At 42.5% G+C, this 19726-nt stretch overlaps 1 protein-coding gene across 1 annotated transcript in view; it reads right to left on the bottom strand.

The window, feature by feature from the left end:
- The window catches only part of LOC132899782 (polyamine-modulated factor 1-binding protein 1), a 298473-nt gene that overhangs the window by 207936 nt on the left and 70811 nt on the right, over positions 1–19726 (bottom strand). Inside the window, 3 exon segments of the mRNA XM_060941901.1 lie at positions 6063–6209; positions 7983–8066; positions 17798–17848. Of these exon segments, the coding sequence (XP_060797884.1) occupies positions 6063–6209; positions 7983–8066; positions 17798–17848 (282 nt within the window).

The following is a 19726-nucleotide window of genomic DNA, read 5'->3' as shown; positions in this document are numbered from 1 at the left end:
TCCGTCCGGTGCGGTAGTGATGTCCTGTTGCTCGCGCGCCGCAGCAGAGACCCGCGCGACCTTCAGCCGGTACAATCGCTGTTCTTTTACCACCGCCGTTATTCTCATCTTTCCGGTGTGTTCTTGATTTTTCCATTGTGTCCTATTTCGCCATATCAAATACCCAAAATGTATCATCATATTCATATTTAAGTGAATAATCAATTCAGTCATCATAACTTCATTTTTAACCCAAGCAATCAAAAAGAGGAAATTTATTCAATATTTTCACTCATCTGTGAAGGAGGGGCTTTAATTCTTCATGATGTCGTTATTTTATAATGGAAATCAATTTTACAAAAGCATTTGAATTGTAATCAAAAAAAATGTTCCACAGTGGACGCCAGATAAAGCAAGATACTATCTTTATTCTTATTAAACATGACAAAAGAAAGATTGAGTGTTACGTAAATGCAAAAAAAAAAAATTGTAAAATTAGAAAATTTATTTTTTGACCATAATGTCCCAAATGAGAGACCAGTTTCTGAGACGGACCCATATACACACTAACTGGCCAGACGTTTGCGGACACATGACCATCACATCCATACGTGGTTCCTGCGTAAACTGTCAGAAGCACACAATTGTATCGAATATCTTTGTACGCTGTAGCATTACAATTTCCCTTCACTGGAACTAAGAGCTCCAAAGCAGTTCCAGCATGACAATGCTCCTGTGCACAAAGCGAGCTCCATGAAGACATGGTGTGAAGGTTGGAGTGGAAGAACTTGAGTGTCCTGAACTCAACCCCACTAAACACCTTTGGGATGAACTGGAACACCGACTGCACCCCAGACCTCAATGCTTTTGTGGCTGAATGAACACAAATCCTTACAGTTATTGTCCATAACCTAGTGGAACGCCTTCCCAGAAGAGTGGAGCTTATTATAACAGCAAAGCGGGAATAAATCTGGAATGGGATGTTCAACAAGTACATACTGTATGGGTGTGATGGTCAGGGTTCCACAAACTTTTGGCCATATAGTATACAGTTTCGGTCAGAAGTTTACATACACAGACATGAATGCCACGACAATATTAGGTTTCAATAATTTCTTGAAACTGTTCTTTGTCTGTGGCAGAATGACTGTACAACATACCGTACATCTTTAGTGGGGGGAAAAAACAAGAAGAAGCATTTGATACTCAAGATTTAATTTATTTTCGGTTTTTGAAGTCAACACAAGATAAAAAATATACAGTGAACAGGCCTAATATTTGGTTACATGTCCCTTAGCAAGTTTCATCATGACCAGACGCTTTTGGCAGCCATCAACTAGTTTCTGGCAGAATTCTGGTTGGATAAATGGCCGCTCTTCTTGGCTTCATTTGTAGAGTTCGATTAAATTTGTGTTTTTCTTGGCACAGACCCAACTTTAAAACACAGTCCACATATTTTTGATAGAGTTGAAGTCAGGACCTGTTTAAGCTTAATATTAGCCTGCTTTATCCTCCACAACCAGCTCTGATGTGCGTTTGGGGTCACCGTGCTATTCTAAACCCCAATTAGTTCCAAGTATCTGACGGTTTGAGGTTATGCTGAAGAATTTTGAGGGCGTCTGCCTTCTTCATTGTTCCACTGGCAGCAAATCGGCCTCTGAGGATGATGCTACCACCACCATGACGAACAGTTGGCACACTGTTCCCCTATTCACTGTGGCCAAATGACTCAATCTTTGTCTCGTCTGACCATAAAACTTACCTCCAGAAGGTTTCTTTCTTTGTCCATGTGGTCAGCTCCAAACTTTAATCGAGCTTGAAGGTGTTGATTTTGGCGCAGCGGCTTCTTTCTTGGACAGCAGCCTCTCAGTCTGTGGTGTTGTAAAAGTCGCTTGACTGTAGACAGTGTTCCAGTAGCTTCCAGTTCACAGCAGGTCTGCTCCTTGGTGGTTCCTGACTATCTGAACCAATTTCCTCTCAGCTGACGGGGACAGTTTGGGTCTTCTTCCAGCGAAGCGGCTTGGTAAATTGGCTCCACCTCCCAAATAACTTATTCGTGCATACAATTGTTTGAATTGATGAGCTTGGGATTTGCAGTTGTTTAAAAATGGCTGCAAGAGACATTCCTGAGTGTGTAAATTTCTGATCCTCTTTCGCAGATCTGCACTGAGCTCCTCGGACTTTCCCCACTGTACTGGTCAATCCAGTGAGCTCTGTCAAACAAACCATTTTTTATAATGTGCGCAGAGAAGCTTCCAGCTTTAGTCAGTCGCTAACACTAACAGTTAAGAGGTCATGGAAAGCTAAAAGACATTTTCGAATGCTCAGAATCACTAAATTAATAATCTAAGTGGGTGTATGTATATTTTTGACCCTGTAGGTATAATTTTGACCCTGTGTTGATTTCAGAAAATCCAAAATAAATTAAAACCTGTGCACCAAATAGTTTTTTATTAAGGATGTCGTGCAATCATTCTGCTACAGAAAAAGAACAGTTCAAAGAAACCACTGAAAGCTCAATATTGCCAAGACATGATGACATTTGTGTCCCTCGTATGTAAACTTCTGACCTCCATTGTATATAGTTGTATTTTTCAAGTGACTGATCATGCTTATTACAGACACTATAAATAGTATTATGCTTCAAAAGCAGCAATCATACCTTCTTTCCCATCCTATCTCGTTATTTACATGCATCATGGGAACAGAATGGAAAAGAGAGAGCGCAGCAATCTGTCTCACTGCTCACGGACTTAATGAGAACTGGACAGGTCACGCCTGTGCTGAATTACTTTTCAGCCTCCTTCAGCACAGCACAATCACAATCTCTCTCTCTCCTCGCTTGAGTCTGCCGTGACGCCTAGCGACAGGTGACACGGCTGTTTCCTGATGGACACCGGTGAGCCAGCCTCTGATTGGTCAGCAGGTTTTGTTAGTTTTTTTTTTTCTTCTTCTTCTTCTTCTTTTTCATTTTGTCAGGAAGGGAGGGTTGTAATATTCTTTGAGCTGCGGTGAAGCAAATCTTCTCCAGCTCCAGCCCTGGGGCATTGTCTTGTTTGCTTATGCATCAGACTGCTGACTGCTCACGGCTGAATTTTTAGACGTACGTCCAAAATGACTCTTAATTCATAGGAGAACGTGCTACTTGTATGTTCACTGGTCTGTAAATGTGTCTGGAAGACACAGGGTTCGACAGACATACTGCATTGCTTGTATTTTTCCAGGGATAATCCAGCTTTCCAGAACCTCCCAACATGTGTCCAAGTAAACCGACACCCAAAAAGAGCAGGGGAGGGTCTAAAAAAGGCACGGACCGCCATCCTGGTATTGAAATTGAGAATCAGGAGTGTTTGAATGAGCATTTATAAGCTAAAAGCATAATTTGAAAGCGTTACATGGCTTGGGCATGTTCACAGTAGAGCTGTAGGCCGAACTAAATCTGATGATGTGCGCGATCTAAACAAACAGAAATACAGATATGAACAAGAGGCGCACTTTTTTTTTTTGCCAAAAAGGTTCACAACATATCTGGTTGAGACTAGAGGATTTGGATCCCATGTGACACAAGATAAATATTAAGCTTGCAGGGCAAACAGAAACGTACAGCATTCAATCATCCTTAGTAACTGCCTGGTCAGGACCACAGTGGTTTAAATTACACGGCTAGTTTGCTTAGTCTATATTCTGGAAAATGGGAATGAACCAAATTAGTTAAGGATGCAGGTACAAAAATAACGAGACCGTCAATGACGGCGTAGCTCACTCTGGCCTTGTCTAGTCCAGAAGGAATGCTCTAAAGTGGACCAACTTGCGCAATAAATGTCGCGAGCTATATCCGCTACATACAAGCGATATCCCCCGTAGGAATACCGACCTATTTGCCAGAAAGAATCCAAAATGGCGACGAATTGACCGAGAAGAAGCGATTTTGGTTGAACTGCTCATTAAGGCTTAATTAGTCCATAACTTCATTAATAATTGTAATGAAGCAAATCTGCGTAGAAGTTCTATGCACCCTAGGTACCCCACCTTCATACCAGAAAGAATCAAAATCGGTAAAGAAGCGATGTGTGTGGAAACTGCTCGTCAGGGATTGATTGATTAATTACTCCATAATCTTCATTATTAATTGCAATTATGCACATTTGAGTAGACGCTATATGCACCCCAGGCAGACCTGCCAAAAATACTAAAAATCGGTGAAGACTTGAAAGAGAAGAAGCGATTTTCGCGAAATGTGGACGACGACAGATAACCGACAGCACACGACGGTATAAACTCATCACCTGAGCTAATAACTGTGTGAACAGGATTATAAAAACAATCCTGCACACATCTCTCATTGAGGCCAATTATGAACTGGCGTAATGTAGCTGAACACACACACACACACACACACACACTAGGCTTGGCACGGTTATGGGAAAAAAACCGAACCGTACGATACGCCTGTTGCGGTGCAATACGCGTATAAACCGCGGTACCCCTATTTAAGACGTTCGCCAAAAAAAAAAAAAGCCGAATGCCCGTATGAAACCACGTGGTTCTCTTTCGCGCGAACAGGGGTGATAGCGTTGCGGCGCCGCGCCGGATTTCCGGCGTACCGCGGCGCCGGAAAAAAAAAATCTAGTTCGCCCATTATCCTGTGTCATTCTGAGATGCGCAGATAGACAGTAAAGGGAATTCGGAATTCCCTTTACTGTCTATCTGCGCATCTCAGAATGACACAGGATAATGGGCGAACTAGATTTTTTTTTTTTTTCCGGCGAGGGGAGGGGAGGTTTGTTTTAAACAGTGCAGTGATTGGTTTTATTACAATATTTTATATTGGCTGTGTGTGTATTTTGTTATAAATCGTTCTAAGAATACAGTGGCACTTTAAGATTAGATAAGAAATCCAGCCATATGTTTCAAAACACTGCACTTTAATTTCAAGTGAAAAAATACATCCTCACTCTCAGGGATTAGAAGAGTTTTTGATTCGGTTTTTGTATATAGGTGGTTGGTTGGTCGCCACATAAAAGTTTAAGTTTTAACACACACATCTGTTCAAAAGTAAGCTTTAAGAACTCATTTTTATTTCTTCCAATTATGAAAACTCTGTATGTGACAAAAGACACCTGGTTCCTCTAGATGCCACAACATGGCAGCAAACACTCCTGACACTTTGTATAAATACTGTAGTAAATAAAAAAGCTGTTGAAATCATCCATGTCTTCCCTCTTGCTGTTTCAAAATACTACCTGGCTTTTCATCAGAGATTGTTCATAAAATGTGCTTATGTCAACTCAAACTCAGTTTGTGCATGATTATTTCATTGTAACTATAATTTTAACCTCTCTTAAATGCTGTATCCTAAACTATGTTTACTTAAGGTAAATAGTAGGCTATATGCCCAAATACAGAGTACTTAAGATTTAAAAAAAAAAAAAAAAACGCAATATGTACCGAACCGCAGACCTCAAACCGCAATACGTACCGAACCGCGACTTTTGTGAACCGTGCCACCCCTAACACACACACACATGCTGAAACTACTCAAACAAAATCCTTCCATTTCAAGCCACGCCCAATTTCATTATAAATTCAAAAACAGATACAGATCGTGGCATTGTGTTACACCTCTACGTAACCCGTGGACGTCGGTTAAAAGCATCAGCTCTTTCATCGTCCATCATGCTAAACCTGGAAGTCCATTAATGACACTTCTGTAGTCGTCTTCACGAGTACGTTCACTCTGCAATCACATTCAAATTCATCATCAAGACATGACGTCAAATCACGTCACGTTGCATTTCACGCCATTTGAAAATAATAAGCACAGTATTGGGCCCAGACCTTAGATACACAGACACGGTCAGCACGTCATCATCTACGTATTGATCATAACAAGGATCACTGAAATTACAGTGCAAACGTGACAAGGTGAGAGCTCATAAAATTGGGGGGGAGCTATTGCACACATCAATGATAAAGACAAGTATGATAAAAGAACAGAGGTGTACGAGAGAGAGAGAGAGAGAGAGAGAGAGAGAGAGAGAGAGAAGGCCTGAGCAGCCTGGGCCTGGTAGTGATCATCTTACCTGACCCTGTAGCTCTTGAGTGTTCCTCGTCGTGTTCTGGAGCTCGGTGCTGAGCTGCTGGAGGCGGTTGTGTCCTCTCCGCAGCTCCTGCTGCTTCTCCTGCAGCTCCCTCTGCAGTTCCCACAGCCTCTGCTCCTGGACGTCCAGCTATTGAACGGTAAAAGGAGGCAGGGCGCAGAGGAAGAGAAAAATCAATCCACTACAAAGAGCCTCGCCTCTTCCGAAACCCTCCATGGATGCTAGCCTAACGCAAAAAAAAAAAAAAGACGCCGATCCAATCCATCCTCTGTCCCTCAGCCCTAACGTCCAGGTTTTTCCCCGCGAGTGAAAGCTTCTAGCTGAATAAATAAACAAAAATCAATCCTTCTTAACCCGAATATGAAACAGAGCCATATTGCGTGCAATGTTTGATTTTAGAAAGTAAACACTTTTCCGTCAACAACGCAATCAGGAAATGGAAAAATGTATGATGTTCGAAAAAGTCATTCGATCCTCAGTGAAAAAAAAAAAAGTCATCATTTGGATCAGGAAAGTTAATAAAGGCCTGGAGTGTCGAATCGCAAAATAAATAATTAATCTTGTAATTAACACCGCATTGTCACCACACACAGAGAGAGAGAGAGAGGGAGACAGAGAGGGAGGAGAACAGAGGAGGAGGACACCACTGAGAAGAACGAAGGAAAGAAGGAAGGATGGATGTACGCAGACCCTGTGGTACCAGTCCAGTCCAGTCCAGTCCATCATGACGGCAGCTTGCTCTTTCGTTCCAAGACAAAATAGAAAAACGGAGGCCCTGGAAAGATCCCAAAGATCAATTAACCATCTGCAGTCGTTAAAGGCCTGGGAGTAATCCACGAAATTCGCCGCCATCACCTAACTCGAGCTCGGCTTCTTCACCACCTCCACCACTGACTGTGCTCTTCTGAGGACGAGCGCGGCAAAAGCGCCGTCTCTTTCCCAGGCTCCTCTTTTTTGGCATCCCACTCAAATTCCTGAAGGGTTCAAGAATTCAAAAAATGTGAGGGGAAGAGGAATCTTTCTTTCGTGGTTAATCCTAACAACAAAAACAACAAAAAAAAAAGCCCAGTCTCATCCCTAACGCTCTGGTTTTCGGTGTGTGATGCAAGCCGATAACCCGGCTCTTTCTTTCTTTGCCTTACAATCGCTTGCTCGCTCGCTCGCTCCATTCTCCCCTCCTAAACTGATCAATACTTCATTTAAATCGTGACATTAGCACACTACAAGTAGGGGAAAGAAGGGAAAAAAAAAAAAAAAAACACACAAAGAGTAGCAAAATGCCTCGTCTCATGGTGAACGAAAGAAACGAGAAAGGGATTCCTTTATGGAGAAGAGTGAGAATATTTCTTTTGTTTTGCTCGGACTTAAAAGCGAACGGTGAAATGGATGCAAAGCATTCAGCGTGGTTTTGATTGGAACTCCCCAGCCGCTCCCTGATCAATACTGCATTTGAATCGTGATGGAGGGTCGCCATCACGCCATCAACCTGACGGGGAAATGAAATGCAAACACAGCCGCTGCTGTAATCAACACACGTTTTAAACGTTTATGAACGACCTATTAAGCCTGAGCGAAGGATATGGACCCCTATGCTTGTCTTGACGCTTCAGAGCATAATTGCACAATATAAATGCCCCCTCACGCGTTCGTTTATGCAAGCAATTTACCTCAAGCGCAATCAATACAGTAGGACGTAAAATGGCATTGTGCTCGTGCTCAGTGAGACACAATCTCTCTCACAGACGCACACACACACACACGGAAGAAGAGGAGAATGAAATGCTGCATTTTTATTACTTTTATATCTCAGTGAAACACAGAATAAGGAAACTGAACAGAAGAAAATATACAAATTAAAAAATGAGAATATACTGCGACTGGTTATTAGTAGAGCAGATTTACCTGAGCACTCTGGGAATCGCGGGCCTGATGAGACAAAAGCAGATCTCTCTGGAGCTTCTGGATGCTCGCGTCACGATGCGTCAACTGCATGTTTTTTCCCCCCATGACAAAAATGTCAAAAAAATGAAGCAAAGGAGAGACAGAGAGAAAACCAAATGGAGGAGTTAAAAGAAAAGAGAAGAAAGAATAAGTCATGAGATTGTCTATAGCTGTGCACTCGTAAGCACCTGCCTAATTCCCAAGCAAAGGGCAATTAACTAGCCAGCTAGTTATTGATCAGTTAATAATCATGGTGTGTGTGTGTGGGGTGATGGAGGGGGATGGACAGGACAAGACAGGACAGGACAGGACGTTTCTCTCTCTGGGCCTGTATAACTAGGTACCCCAAGGCATTTGTTTTTCCATGCCACTCTCTCATACAATCGCCCATCAGAAAGACAATGAAAAAACAAACACAATGATGCCTCGTTCATTAAGACAGCTTTACTGGTTTTGAAATTACACTCAGTGCGTTTACATGCACATCCAAATCGAGCTGCTGTCGGTAATCGAGCTAAGGGTCCCAGCAGGGGTGCCAGAGAAATCCAATCCTACATGCACACAAGGAAATCGAGCTATTGTGTGAGGTACATTGTGCACCCGAGCCACAGGTGGCGCTACACGCCCCATCGTGTTGGTACACTTCCGGTTGTCGTCATGAAGAAGAGCTATTCAAGAGTATAAACAAAGTTATCAGTTCCGTGTTCACAAGAAGAACGACGATGAGGACAGCGACATCGAGAGATGTTGTTCCTCCTGACCTCTTCTGCTGCTCGCTACTACTACTGTTGTCATGCCGACCGAGGCTGTCGTGTTTCCCGCTTGTGGTCTCGTCACTCGTCGCTTCCGGAAGGGGCAGTGCTGAAGTAAGTAGCTCGACTACGTAGCTCGATAGGGTTTACATGCACTAAGTAGCTCGGCTACAATCGCATAATCTAGGTCGCGTAGCTCGATTACGAGAAATCCAGTTCGGTTCGATTTCAGCCGAGCTAAGGTGCATCCATGGCATTTAGAACTTCGATTTCAGTCGAGCTACGGCAGAAATTCGATTTTCTCTATGTGCATGTAAACGCACTGACTATTACCAAATATTTAAGATTACACAGTTTCAGACTTGGTTTTTACCCTAGAACAGCCAAAAATGCCAAAAACTGCGTTTTCAAAGATCAGTAAAATCATTAAAAATATATATATATGTTAAAATACCTGTTGCTATGCATTTTCTAACACGCTTTTGCACGTATCTTCAGTCCAAGTTATTATCTGAAGGCTAAATCAAAATATTCTATCCACATTCACTGGATATGAGCAATCACACGCTCTGACTGGCTACTCTACTACCAGGCTATCAGCTCATATACCATGAGTAAACAAAACAAAATGGTGGAGCGTGTTGTTGAACCAACCACGGGCGAAATAAAAACTCTACGCAAAAAAAAAATTAAAATAAAATAAAAAAACCCAAAAATACAAAAAAAAGCAACAGAATATGAAATGAAAGTATTTGATGCTAAGAAAGTATCTTTTTTTATTTTCAAGAATTATTATTATTATAGCATTTTTCACAAATTGCTCCTGTCATTTTGCCTGTTTGTTTACATTCTAAGTGGAAATGGTTTTGTCGGACGTTTTGTATAAAGTTTTTATTTATCGAATTTGCAAAAAAAAAAAAATGTTCAGTTTCTCAAAATCCAGTGACTGTGGATAGAATAAAACAGTTATTCCACTTCATCTCGTCATACATGGATTACAGCCAACTTGGTGCTACGCGCCTCATCGGCTATCAGCTCATGTACGACTTGATTTCGTAGAACAACTGTTAAATATTTGACAATTAAAATTTTAAAAAATAATAATAATAATTTTCTACTCATCAAAACAGCTGGGTTGACAGATTTGTCGATTTTCAAAGGTACATTTTCTTCATATGGGTGCATGTTTGAACTGCTATATGTATATGTATAGGTAATCGTATGGGGCCGAGTAAAATTAAGGATTAATTTCACTCATGATTTCTAAGTTCTTTGATTTTCAAAACTTCGAAATCACGAGTGAAACCGATCCTTAATTTTATGAGGAACTTGTTTATATGTAATATATCGGGCCAAATTCATACTTCGGAAGCCGTTCAAGTTCACAACATTTGTCATTCACGTTTTCTGAACCAATCAGACTATCTTGCACGTTTGAATCAGTTTTTAAAGCGTCTTTCATCATGACACGGCAACACGACACGAGGATTTTGGACAGGATTTCAACATCTTTCAGGATTGATCCCGGATATTTCTCTCGTCTCAGATGCCGATCCAATGTAGCCTGGGCCCGCCCATCCTAAGCGTGACGCAACACGAGGGCCTGTTGCGAGCTTAGTCTGGCCAGGCAAGCTATCTACAGCTCTTCCAAGCTCCCGAAAAATCGGGAACCAATCAACTTTGAGCATCTCCAACGGCCCTGGGTAGAGGCGTGTTCAAGGCACTGACGTAGTAGAACTGCGACCAGAAGCCATAGATTGTTTACAGAATCTATGCTGGAAGCGCTTCATTCACGCTTCCGCATCTATTACGCATAGATGCTGTATTGAAAGCATTCAACGGAAAGTTCTCATTGAAAACGGAGCAAAGAGCAGCCCTGGAGGTATTTATTGAAAGGAAGGACGTTTTCGCCTTGCTCCCGACCGGCTTCGGTAAGAGTTTAATCTACCAGTTAGCCCCGTCGCGTCGCATACGTCAGAGGAAAGAGTGATGTGATTGATTTAAGCTTCGTCACAGCCTTTTCTGGCTTCGACCAGTAGCAAACTGAGGCATTTCAGGGAGGCGGGTCAACCACGGGCTCTGGGAAACGGTTGGGCTTAATATCTTGGCCAGACCAATAGCTTGGAGAGCTTTGAAGTTGCGTTAGCCAGGCTAGATCCAATGCTGCCTGCGTTACTTTAACAGAGTCTGGTTCGTAGTTTTCCCCATTTTCTTTCCTCACTTCTGCATAAAACTGCGATAGCACCTTGTCTAACTCGCAGCATTCATACGCCACTAGAGAGTCGTTTATTTGTGTTTCTGCGGCCCGTTTCTTAAACACGGAAAGCCAAAAATTCGTACTTTTTTTTTTTTGGTGTTTTCATTTTCGCTTGCAGCTTTCAATTGGTTTATCATTTCTTCGTCAAATATAGCGAAACGTGGCACTGCTGAGTCAGCAGAGTCGGCCATTTTGTTGACAAAATTCGCTAGTTTTTGTAACCGTAACCAAGAAACAAAACTAGCCGATAGCATTTCAGAAATACGGCCCCGTGTTAAGGAAAAAAGCCCTCCTTGATTGACCAATCAGAATTGAGTAATTTGGCCCTATGTATTATAAAGCTTAAAGCGCTGATGACACGTTTTTGACATCTTTGGTAATGTTTTATAACATAAAAAGTAATTCCCGATGATCCATATATTAATTCACGAAGGCACCTATTTTACAAGTTACGATGATAAACACGGCTATCTGGGCAAATCTGACGGGGCTGCAGCACCCAGGAGACGAAGGAGGAGGAGGAGCTATATGACGTCAGCGAAAGAACCTTCCTCCTAACTTACCAGTTTGTTGTTGATGCGACAGGTGTTCAGTTTATCATTATTAGTATTTTTATTATACATTATATATATATATATATATATATATATATATATATATATATAGTTATTATGCCTTCGCGTTGTGTTGCCGGCTTTTGCTCCAAAACCCACAAGGATGGGGTAAGTTTATTCAAGTTTCCCAGAGATCCCGAGCTGCATGCGAAGTGGGTGAAGCAAGTCAGGCGCACTCGTGACAAGTGGGAGCCCTCACCAACATCCGTCCTGTGCTCTGAACACTTCGATTTGGATTGTTTTGACACCCTTCCCACCTTAAAAGAATCTCTTGGGTGTTCAGTTCAGCACAAACGTTGCCAGATACTGCTGAAGTTTTCCAGCCCAAAATATGTTCAAAACCCACCAAAATGAACTTGAAACCGCCCAACTGGGTGGGAAACCTCCCAATCTGGCAACACTGCCAGTATTCCGGAGGGGGTCTACTAGTAGCTATGCCGGATCCAAAGACAGCCCTCCTGTCAGAACATGTGTTGTGAAACGACATAAGATAAAGGTACGTAGAGCTATAGATTCTACATGATAATCATAAATGTAATCATAAAGTCGGCGTGATATCAGTCATGTATTTGCTTGTGAAAGCTTGCGGCTTTCATGCAACTGCCGCCTAGCAACGAGAGGCAAAGGGTAAAGAGGGTAGGCTATCATAGATTCTATTCGGAAGAGATCAACACAATTCTAGACTCCCAGAAGAGGAAGAGCTAGCACTAGAGAGTTCACCGGCGTTTTCATGCGCCATTTCCATTGAGTAGAACCAGAGTAGAACAGCCAGTGAACCGCAGCGTGTTCTTCCGCTGACGTCACAACATGGCCGCGAGCCACGGACCCAGTTTTCTTGCGCTGTGCAATTAAAAGTTGGATATTTGCGTAACAACAGCTTCTTTTCACGTAATTATAACAGAAATCTAACATGTTTGCCATGTTGTATAGTTTATTTAAGAAATTGCATAGAGTCATGTTCGTGTCATCAGCCCTTTAAAACATTCCCTTTTTAGAATTTACAATTTTACTGGACAGTAGCTTTGTGAAGATGAAATCTAAAAAAAAAAAAAAAATGATGAATACGCAAATTAACAAAATCTCCTTACTTCCTTTATCACCACCATTCGCTTGTTACTGCTCACAAATTCAATTCACTGGGTAAGTCTTTTGTCTTTCAAATGAATATGGACGTGTGTTTGTATTGTCATGTGACATGACTAATGAAGTGTTAATTGGTATTAAGCAATTATGTGATCAGTAAAGGCAAAAAAGAAGCAGGATCAATATCTGCGTATATGTAATGTACGTATAATTTATTTAAATTATTTATTTCATCCCTATAACATATCCCTTGGCTTACTGTACATAATTTTAAAATTTATAAAGTTACAAATGTGGTATTTTGGGATAATAATATTTCGTTATTTTATGATGTTTCATGAAAGCTGGTGTTGTGGAAAGAAAGGAGTTATTTTTATTGGATGTAATCATTCGTGCAGAGAGAAATTCATATTTTTTCATCCTGGCGAAGCAGCAAGCTCAACACGTGATGTTTATTAATAACTTCTTCTATTATCGCCCGCTGGCGGTCGCGACTACTGATGTTTATTTGCTATACATCAGGACTTCAAAACATGAATCAACCAGAGAGATGTGCAGAAACATCAGCTAGGATTCCATAATATCCATGCAAATTTAAGCTACAAGATTCATGTCAGGGAAATGATATGGTTTTACAACCAGCAAGCGATGATTGACACGATTCTTTGTATATTTGAGAGGAAACATCAACTTCTTTGAGCGTTTTTCTCGCTTGTCATTCCGTTCATGATTCGCGAGGCGTAGTTCTGCATCAGATTATTTGACCTCACACTGATATTTTTTCGAAAACAGACCATTTATAAGCTTTCTATTTATGCAAACGTTCATGGATTTCACATTTATTAAGCCATTTTGTGATTGGAACTAAAGATTTAATTAAATAGCTCAACCACTTGTACTGGGGTGATGGGCATGAGCTTGATCCGAAAATGCATCTGAGGAGACGATCTATTAGTCTGTCGGTGTTTCTGAGCGATTCCGACCAACGGAAATTGAGTGAGAGAGTGGACACACGTAATGATAAAGACTTGGTCTTTGCTTTCATTCAAAATTAAAATAAATATGACTTTTGTGTATGAAAAGAGTGATTTTTCATCAAGTCTCATCAGTGCTGGTCAGCACTTGCCCACATGTGCGGCAGCAGCCCTTGCGATACATATTAAGAGTTGATTTCAATGGACAACATTTATTCTGTGCCACACTGAAGAAATAAGACGGAATGACGCAAAAAACGTTGATGGAGGAGTTAGTTATACAAAATTACTTCCAGTGTGTGGGCTATGGAAAGGTGAAAGCTCGACAAGCAGGTCGATTAACTCCATCCATCGTGGCTTTAATAGTTCATCAAAATATAATTTTTTATTCTATCCACATTCACTGGATATGAGCAATCACGTGCTCTGATTGGCTACCCTACTACTCGGCTATCAGCTCATATACTGTGAGTAGAGAAAAACAAAATGGCGGAGTGTGTTGCTGAACCAACCGAGGACGAAATGAAAACTCGACCCAAAAACAAAATCCCGAAAACTTTTATCAAGTATTTAAAAGAAACAGAAAAAGCTAAAAGAATATAGTGCCCCCCATAGCTCCTGTTTCACACTCCAGCCCAGTTGGTGGCGGTAATGCACCTTTCAGTTGGTTTGCCAACCACCAAAAAAAAAAACCCTAAAGAAGGAGGAACCCCCCCCCCAAAAAAAAAATACAATAAAAGTATTTGATGGTAAGAACGTATCTTTATTTTTCAAGAATTATTATAATAGCATTTTTCACAAATTGCTACTGTTCACATTTTAAGCGGAAATGATTTTGTTGGACGTTTTGTATAAAGTTTTTATTCACTGAATTTGCAAAAAAATAAAAATAAATAAAATAAAATGCTGTGTTTCTCAAAATCCAGTGAATGCGGATGGAATAAAACAGTTATTCCACTCAATCTCGTCATACGTAGCTCATAGCCAACTTGGTGCCATGTACCTCGTCGGCTTTCAGCTCACGTACGACTCGATTTCGTGGAATAACTGTTTAATATATTACTAACAAAGTCCTTACTGTTCCACGCAGTCCTTTCCGATGTCTAACCAAATATTCAGAGAAACTTCTACGACATTTGACCTTTAACAAAAAAAAAAAATCATTCATCTCATCTCATCTCATTATCTGTAGCCGCTTTATCCTGTTCTACAGGGTCGCAGGCGAGCTGGAGCCTATCCCAGCTGACTACGGGCGAAAGGCGGGGTACACCCTGGACAAGTCGCCAGGTCATCACAGGGCTGACACATAGACACAGACAACCATTCACACTCACATTCACATCTACGGTCAATTTCAGGGATGTGATTTGGGGCTGGTGAAATTATCTGAAAATTTTAGGCCGGGGTCTGGGGGCCGCAGGCCCCCAGCTGGTCCAGGGCAGTGCCCTGGTGGGGGGACAAGGGGGGAAGCCCCCCGAAGCTCCTGGGTTTTGGGGTTTTCTGACTTAAAAATTGTGCTAAAATGGCAAGCAAAACACACAAGAAAAAAACTTGTCATGATTAACAAATTCAAGCCAATTTAATGGTCAACATGCAACTCTGACACACTCACTCTCACACACACACTCTCACACACACACACTCTCACTCACACACACACACTCTCACTCACACACACACACACTCTCACTCACACACTCTCACTCACACACTCTCACTCACACACACTCTCACTCACACACACTCTCACTCACACACTCTCACTCACACACACTCTCACTCACACACACTCTCACTCACACACACTCTCACTCACACACTCTCACACACACACTCTCACACACACACTCTCACACACACACACTCACACACACTCTCACTCACACACACTCTCACTCACACACACTCTCACTCACACACACTCTCACTCACACACACTCTCACTCACACACACTCTCACTCACACACACTCTCACTCACACACTCTCACTCACACGCTCACACACTCACACGCTCACACACTCACACACTCTCACTCACACACTCTCACTCACACACTCTCACTCACACACTCTCACTCACACACACTCTCACACACACACACTCTCACTCACACACACTCTCACTCACACACACTCTCACTCACACACACTCTCACTCACACACACTCTCACTCACACACACTCTCACTCACACACACTCTCACTCACACACTCACACACTCACACACTCTCACTCACACACTCTCACTCACACACTCTCACTCACACACTCTCACTCACACACTCTCACTCACACACTCTCACTCACACACACAATCTCACTCACACACACACTCTCACTCACACCCCCCAAAGAACCAGCGCGAGCAGGGCCCGCTAGCCCCACGCCTTGGGACGTAATTCGCCCCGAGGCGAGCCGCAGCGCTCCGCTTAGGTTTCGTTTCTATCCCGGGCTCCAGCCCGACTTTGGACGCTCGTAGCTCGGGCAGGGGAGGTCCCAGTATCCCCAAACTTGACAGCCAGAGACCTCTGCCCTCTCCCCAAAGAACAAAATCGCTGAACAAATGTCTCACAGTCTTACGTCCAACGTCTGTAGCAACCTCTTTCTCCAACCATTCCCAGCGGAACTTGTTTTTCACTATTCTGTCGATTTCTTTAACTCGATTTGCATCTTTACGCTCGATCACGGAGGCTGCCATCTTTCAACTCTTTGTTTGAAGCGAGCTTACGCACAGCTATCTAACAAGCGCGTTCATTGGTTGTTACAGAGCGATGGGCCAATCACGTACCTCGTTTCATCTCAATGACGTAATTGCGTAAATGACGTAATCACGTCAATGAGATGAAACGAGGTACGTGATTGGCCCATCGCTCTGTAACAACCAATGAACGCGCTCGCTTCAAACAAAGAGTTGAAAGATGGCAGCCTCCGTGATCAAGGCATAAAGATGCAAATCCGAGGCTGCCATCTTTCAAACAAAGTCGGAATGAATAGGATACGAATGTGGATTTGAGGGAAAAATCGGAAACATTTTTTTTCCCAAGTTTTGAGGTGAAAAAAGCGGAATTCCGTGAATTCGCGGAAAAATCACATCCCTGCAATTTAGAGTCACCAGTTAACCTAACCTGCATGTCTTTGGACTGTGGGGGAAACCGGAGCACCCGGAGGAAACCCACGCGGACACGGGGAGAACATGCAAACTCCACACAGAAAGGCCCTCGCCGGCCACGGGGCTCGAACCCGGACCTTCTTGCTGTGAGGCAGCAGCGCTAACCACTACACCACCGTGCCGCCATTACTGAAAACTCTTTAAAAATAAATAAAAAATGCATACAAAGCATTCATTTTTGGTTTTAAAGAAAAAAATAGTGGTGGATCATTAATGACTTTTGGTTGTTTTCTGGATGGTGGTCCAATTATTCTTCTAAGTACCAGGATATTTTAGCCTACAAAACCTGGCTGCCTCTGCCAGGCGGGGATTCCTTAAATGGATCTTAGAACTGACCCTCGAGGGCCGCAGCACTGTTGCGTTTAGCTTCCTACCTCAATTAAGACACCGCTTCCACTCACAAGGTTCATTAGGAATTATTATAAGAGACAGTCAACAAATCTCTGAAGGTTTTTCAGAACTTAGACTTGAATTTGATTTGAAATCCTGACACCCTGGTTTAAAGGATCGCATGCTATTTCGGCATCAGTTTAACAGAGGCAAAGAGAAAGCCCATTTGAGAGAGTAATTTGGAGTACGATGCATAAATCTTCTATGCAATTATACTCACTGGCTCATATTAGCTTAGGGCTGCTTTCACGCTTGGCTCGAATACTGGAGTTGCTTGATAACATTAGGCCTTTAGTGAAATTTGGTAATACAATAATGAGGTTTCCATGTATCTAAAAGGCGTCGTCTATTCTACTGATTGTGAAACTTGAAACCGGAAGTGACCCAGCAAACTTAGCCAAACGTATTATCTGATGACCAGCCCTGAAAGCAGATAGCACCTCAGTTTAGTTAAAGCAAACCCTAGACTACAGATAGACTAGCGTCGTGTGAGAAAATAAAAACCCCGGTCTATAAGTGTGTGTAGTGCGCTACCTCACTCTTCAAGAGTTCTAGTCCTCTTGCTGCTGTTTGGTCGCTGGACACCTTAAAGAGCAACAAAATAAGTCAGGAAAATGCTGTGAACAACAAAGTGCTGTGAAAACGGCTGATCTCCTGGGGGGTTTCACACGAAACGGTCTCTACGCAGAATGGTGCCAAAAACAAAAAACACTGAGTGAGTGAGCGACGGTTCTGTGGGTGGAAACAAACGCCTTGTTGATAAGAGAGGTCAGAGGAAAATGGACAGATTGGTTCGAGCTGCCAGGAAGGATATAGCAACTTGTATAAATCACTCTTTACAACTGTGGTGAGCAGAAAAAAACACACACACACACGGAAAGACTCTGACTCAGGAAGCCCCCCCCACACACACACACACACACACATGGAAAGACTCGAACTCAGGAAAGACTCTGACTATGGAACTGCACTATGTGACTTTTGCACCTTTACCTAGCCTAGTAAACTAGACCCACCCACCTAGCGGCCAAAAATATTTTTACCTGCGAGTGGGTCTAGCCTCGCACCATATCAACAAAACACCCCGGGCATCAAATCGTGCCCGCCAATCACAACGCAAGGTTTTTGTTTGGATTCTTTGGGCGGGCTTTTGCAGGAGTGACGACAAGGCTGCGCGACGCTGGAGAAAGCACAACAGGAAAGATGGCTACGGCTAGTGAACAGCGCGCGTTTGACTCCGCTTTGGAATCAGTTTTAGAAGAATTAGACTTGGAGTTTTCGTTGAAACATGAGCAGGAAGAGGCTCTCCGCTCATTCCTTTTCAAGAAGGACGTTTTCGCTGTTTTGCCGACCGGCTATGGCAAAAGTCTGATCTACCAGCTGGCTCCGCTCGTAGCCAAAAGGATGGGGCTAGTTTGTGCAGTACGAAGACTTAATAAACAGCTTTGAAACATTACTTTTTGATTGTTTCTTATTTTCCCGTTATTTTAAATTTAAGGGAAATTATTTCACCAAACACCACTAAATAAAAACTCTAAGGCAGACCTGGGCATTTTCCGGCCCGCGGGCCGCATCCGGCCCTTTGGTTCATTCTGACCGGCCCGCGTAAGGTTAATTAGAAATTACAAAATAAACGTATTTTCTAATTTTACCTCATGCATGGACTGAATGTGCATTGCTTTTATTTTGAAGTTGTGTTCAACAAAAACGCAATGTGCGTGACATGAACATGAAATCCCACGAAACTTAATCCTGCGATAACCACTTCTGTAATTTGTCCAGACCAACCACAAACTTGTACGTCATCCTTCAAACGGTCCAGCCAATCACATAGTGTGACGTCACCAGCAGGCGCCGGAGCCGATCTCCGGCGAAAAGCACCAAATGAGGTGATTAGACTACAAATGTGGGCATCATTATTATAATATGATGTATCTTGCTTGATATTTGGAGTAGAAAGACAATATTGTGATGTCTTTATTGTATTTTGGGGTGAATGTGACTGAAAAAAAAAATGGTACAAACGCTCACATTTTGTTAACCATTGTTTTGGGAAATCTGATTGAATAAATGACATTTTTTGTAAGGCAACCTCATTTTTTCCCATACTCTTACCAGTCTTAGCAGCTTGTAAAAACATGTTATTTATTGCTTTATGTAAAGAAATACAATTAATATTATGCAGAATTTAGTTCAGCCTTTTGGTCCGGCCCGCCACAAAATTTTCTGTTTCTCATGTGGCCCCATGGAAAAAATAATTGCCCACCCCTGCTCTAAGGGCGTATTCACACCTACATTGTTTGGTCCGGACCAAACAAACCAAATTTCCCTTGGTCCGACCTTTTGGGTTGGTCTGAATACAAACCACCGAACTCTGGTCCGGACCAAACAAGTGGACCGAGACCGAGCTGCAAGGTCGGACTCGGTCCGGACCAGAGGAACCCTGGTGCGGATCTTTTGGAG

This window comes from Neoarius graeffei, chromosome 15 (assembly GCF_027579695.1).
Source record: "Neoarius graeffei isolate fNeoGra1 chromosome 15, fNeoGra1.pri, whole genome shotgun sequence".
NCBI classification, from domain to species: Eukaryota; Metazoa; Chordata; class Actinopteri; order Siluriformes; family Ariidae; genus Neoarius; species Neoarius graeffei.
The sequence above is the reverse complement of the archived record's forward strand: the minus strand, read 5'-3'. Positions and strand labels throughout refer to the sequence as shown.